This window comes from Vicugna pacos, chromosome 12 (genome assembly GCF_048564905.1).
Source record: "Vicugna pacos chromosome 12, VicPac4, whole genome shotgun sequence".
NCBI classification, from domain to species: Eukaryota; Metazoa; Chordata; class Mammalia; order Artiodactyla; family Camelidae; genus Vicugna; species Vicugna pacos.
This window is the reverse complement of record NC_132998.1, coordinates 6801555-6806857: the sequence shown is the minus strand read 5'-3', so window position 1 is coordinate 6806857 and position 5303 is coordinate 6801555. Positions and strand designations below refer to the sequence as shown.

General features: G+C 35.4%; 1 protein-coding gene across 1 annotated transcript; it reads left to right on the top strand.

Moving 5' to 3' along the window:
- Positions 1-1661: 1661 nt before the first annotated feature.
- On the top strand, positions 1662-2597 carry LOC102533905 (olfactory receptor 6C2-like). Its single transcript, XM_006219540.3, has one exon. The coding sequence runs from the start codon at positions 1662-1664 to the stop codon at positions 2595-2597; it is 936 nt and encodes a 311-aa protein (XP_006219602.1).
- The last annotated feature ends 2706 nt before the right edge of the window (positions 2598-5303 follow it).

Here is a 5303-nt window from a genome sequence, read left to right as displayed (position 1 = left end):
AATGAAATTATTCTGTATGAGACTATAGTGGTGGCTACATGTCATTAGCTTTTGTCAAAGCCCATAGAACGTACAACATCAAGAGTGAACCCTAATGTAAACTGCGGACTTTGGTTGATAATAATGTGCCCATGCTGGTTCATCGATTGTACCAAACATGCCACACTGATGAGGGATGTGGAGGGCAGGGGAGTATATATGTGTGGGTGGGGAGGGCTGTGTGCAAACTCTGTATTTTCTGCTCAATTCTGTTGTGAACCTGAAACTGCTCTAAAAGAGCAGTTATATATATATAACTGGGTCACTATGCTGTACACCAGAAACTAACACAACATTGTAAATCAACTTAACTTCTATTTAAAAAAGAACTGTTTTTATAGCAAACATTTAGAAACAAAAAAATATTGTCAAGTGTAGTTTCAGTGGAGTGGTTTGTTCAGAAGCCATACCAAAAGCGGTGGAAGTCCAGATTTAAGAGAAAAATTATTAGAAACTAAGGATGGAAGTCAGATTGGCGAATGTATTTAATACTTACAGAGCTGATGAGAACATCAGTGACTTGATAACAAAGAGTCTGAGTGTTTCAGTCAGACACATCTCTGGTTGAAATATAAAGATTAAGAATAATATTCTTCAGTGTGTACAGAACATTTTTTTCATTTAGTAAATTCGGTATGTGTCAAAGTGCTCTTTGTATTGAGTGCCAAATTGGACACTCAGTGAAAATGACACAAGACATAAGCAAACCGAGAAAGCCGTGGGAAAGATGTAGAAAAGGAGTGTTTAATACAGGAATTGTCCTTTGTAGATTAAGCATAAATTTCATCACGGCAGTAGAACAGAGCCCTCAACTGCTTTGGCAAATGGATACAGAAACCCTTATGGGTTTTCAATTTATCCAGGAAAAAAAAGCTTTAAGTAGACAATTAAACTGTGTAAAATTTCAGTTAGTAATAAGGGAAAAATTCTTAGGAAAAACGGATACCCTAAGTTCATGATTTCACTGCTACTAAGGGAACAAGTGTGCTCTGAAAAAATCTATTTGAATGTATAAACTAAAAGAATAGCATACATTTAAAAAAAATCATGGAAAAAACTATGTTTTATTTGGACTATATTATTTAAAGATTTCCCCAAAATTAAATATTTTTTTCAAATGCAGGTTATGACTGTTTAGTAGACTATAAAACCAATTCGGTGATATTAGTATTTATTTTAAAATTGAACTATGGTTGACTTACAATATTATATTAGTTTCAGGTGTACAGCATAGAGATTCAGTATTTTTATAGATTCTATAGAAAACATCAGAGAGCAGGGCATCTAAGGGTTAGCATTTTATTGAAACTTTTGTTTCAGATATATGTAAGTATGTGTGTGTGTGTGTGTGTGTGCGCATGTATACTGGACTGCAATATAAACTGTGTATCTTACCATATATTGTGGTCAAAAATGCTTGAAAGACAAGTTTCTAACCTATCAAATGACATGTCAACAGTTGACAGCACGAATTATTTACAAATATTTATTATCAAGTAAAACAGGATACATCACTTGCCTTTTCTAAACAAACTTCATTGTAAAACATTTCTCTCACCCTCTTCTCAGATCTTACCTCCCTCAGTTTTACACACAGACTGGGAGGAAGTCAGGAGCCAGGAATGAGAAACCACACAGCAGTAACCACATTCATCCTCCTGGGACTAACAGATGACCCACAGCTGCAGATTCTGGTTTTTGTATTTCTACTTATCACCTACATGTTGAGTGTAACTGGAAATCTGACCATCATCATCCTTATATTAGTGGATTCCCATCTTAAAACTGCAATGTACTTTTTTCTACAAAATTTCTCCTTCTTAGAAATCTCATTCACTTCTGCCTGTATTCCCAGATTCTTGTACAGTGTATCAACAGGTGACAGGACCATTACCTATAATGCTTGTATAAGCCAACTATTTTTTACTTACGTGTTTGGAGTAACAGAATTTTTTCTCTTGGCCGCCATGTCCTTTGATCGCTACGTAGCCATCTGCAAACCCCTGCATTACATGACCATCATGAACCACAGGGTCTGCAAAATGCTTATCTTCTGCTGTTGGATGACCACTCTGTTGATTATATTCCCACCACTTAGCTTGGGACTGGACCTGGAATTCTGTGACTCTAACATCGATCACTATTTCTGTGATGTTAATCCACTCCTGAAGGTTTCATGCTCAGATACATGGTTCATTGAGCAGATGGTTATTTTTGGCTCTGTGTTGATCTTTCTTATGACTCTCTTGTGTGTGGTTCTGTCCTACATGTATATCATCAGAACAATTCTAAGGTTCCCTTCTGCCCAGCAAAGGACAAAAGCTTTTTCCACCTGTTCTTCCCACATTATTGTGGTTTCTATCACCTGTGGCAGTTGCATCTTTGTCTACATCAAACCTTCATCAAAATATGAAACAACCATTAATAAGAGAGTAACGATACTCACTACTTCCATTTCCCCCATGTTAAACCCATTTATTTACAGTCTGAGGAACAAACAAGTCAAACAAGCCTTTAATGACGTAGCCAGAAGAATTATATTGCTCTCAAAGAAGTAGGGGAATGCTGAAGTCAGGATCCCTAAGCAAGTATCTTTGAGTCTATCCTATTTTGTCTCTTCCTGAGCTAGATTTGGTCTCTTATTCTGTACTGACCCTGATCAAGTCACCACTGTTATCCCCTATACATGAACCTCTTTGAGAATTATAGCCCTTATAAAAAATGAAAACAGTTGTTTCAGGATATCTAAGAATGACCTTACTCTCAACCTTTCCTTTCCACTTGCTGAAAGGATTGCACATCAGTCCTCAAAAAGAAAAAAACACCTAAAACAAAACAAAGAGAAAAAGTATTAGAAAGAATACTATCTCTAAGTGTAGCAAGGAAAATATTCTCAAAATCCCAATATGTATTTTAAAACTAGGAATAAGTATAAAGATTTAGGATTTCAAAAAAGTATTTACTGCTGACAAAGCTTTAAAATTATAACTTACATATTTATTGAATGGATCCAAGTCAATATAGAAGTTATTTAAAAATCGCCAGTGAAACATGGCTTAAATTAAAATCAAGAGAGAAATGCATTGATGATTCCTGTTAAAGGATTAAAATCTGTATTGAAATTGCATGTAACAGATTGATACCAATATACCAATAAATGTGCTAAATTGCAAACAGGTGGCAGCAAGTCTAAGAAAAGCCATAGGGCTAGAAGAGTGATAAATAAATAACCAGGAAGCCAAATATGCAGGAGGTGGAGTAAAGAAAACAGAATATTATATGACTACAAGTCTCAATTAAATGAATTGCATTTTAAAAATGAAAACTTCAGTCATTTCAAGAATTTAAAATATGTACCTACTGATAACCCTTCAAAGAAAGATCTGCAGTTAGTTACTTATTAAATTCTTCACCAACTTGAACTTCTGTAGTCCAGCATATTTAAACTTCCTTTGATCCTTGCTCTCTTACTTGAGGCTACTGATCATCTCATGGGCCCTGTAGACAGAAACTTTCCACTCATTTCATCTACCCGATCTCAGGGTCCTCCAGTTTATGTGGCATTAACACAAGGAATCTTTTGCTGACCTTATTCCTACTCCTCCACCAACACTACCACCGAGCCCTGGATTAGTCGTACTCATCCACCCCTTTGTCCTCACTTATCTGCTGCTCTCATGTCTCTTTCCAAACTCCAATTTCATGCTTACTTGTCCTGATTCTACTCTACATGGTCAGTGCCTTGGAGAAGTCTGTCTTATATGCCACACTGTAGGATGCTTTATGCCTGGCACCTAGACAAACATTGGTTATGCAATAGATAATCTTTCAACATGGTGCTTTGATATTTCTGATAATGAAAAATGAGAATTTTTATGTGAAGATTAAAAAATACAAAGTAACATTTGGCATTAATCTGTGAACCAAAGGTGAAAGAACTACCCTGTTAAAATGTCTATTTTTATATATCTGAATGAAATAGAGTAAAATCAGCACTGATTAAAAATTCACATACTGATAAACCTGAGAATTACAAGTGATTTATAGTCATAATTTACACTGGAAAAATGTGGGGAAATAAAAGTTTAAAAAAGTGAACTATTGCTAGCAAGTGACATATCTAGGATCAAAACTAGTTTAACTGATTTTAAATGGAAGTAGTTATTCATGTTGATAGATCTACTTCTCCAGAGGCATCAAGAGGATTTCAAGGAGCAGCCCAAGAAATATCTGTCAGTACTAAAATTAAGTAAGATAGGTAACATAAACAAAATACAAAGATAAAATGAAGAGCTTTTATACACATATAGTATTAATACTGTGGTAATAATAAATGGTATTAATTATTATAATGGGTTAATATCCTATAAAAACTATAACCTAAATTAAAAAACCAGATTAGCAACATACAGACTTGAAGAGCAAGAGAAACTGAAAAAAGAAGCAAAAGCAAGAAAAGAGGGAAAAAGAAAAAGTGGTCTGTAATTTGAATTTTCAACCTCATTGAGAAAAGCCTGGCTCTAGGAACTTTCTTGGCGCTGATCATCTGTTCTCCTATGACAAAGACTTCTCAAGTGAGTCCACTGAGACACTAGAAGGTCCTGCAGGAATTTCTCAAAATCTTTTATTTTATTTTATTGAGTTATAGTCAGTTTACAATGTTGAGTCAATTTCCAGTGTAGAGCAGAATTTTTCAGTTATACTTGAACATACACATATTCTCAAAATCTAAGAGTGCTTTAGAGAGAGGTTCTCCAAGTTCAGTCCCCATCTGGGACCACAAATGTTCAGTGGCCTTCTAGATTTCAAGCCGAAAAAAGCATTTGAGCAGGTGTCCTAACCCTATGGCTACAGTTTAACCTCAGATTTCTAAAATATTTAGCTTCTCTGATTTTGTGATTCTGCCATAACCCAGGCTACTCATCCATCCATTTAAATCTAGGATACACACACACACACACACACACATTTTAGTTAAGATTTAGTCTTTGTGTTATTTCCTCCATGTGAGAGTTGCTATCTCCATGGCTAAGATGAAGGGTGTAGTGTTTACCATCTGAATAGCAAGTCTTCAGTGATACCAGTTTATAGAACTGTGGTCACACCACTGATTTCTGACTTGTTTAAATCAAGGGTGCAACATCATTTTCTACACAAGTGTGGTTTACCCTCTGGGCTCACAGCTTGGTCTTATATGTAAGCAGTACCCATGGTATTAGTTTTCTAAATGATAACATGGCTGCTAATTGGTATTATTTAATCCC

Coding starts and splice junctions, on each gene's coding strand:
- LOC102533905 (XM_006219540.3), top strand. CDS start 1,662: ATGAGAAACCACACAGCAGTAACCACATTCATCCTCCTGGGACTAACA.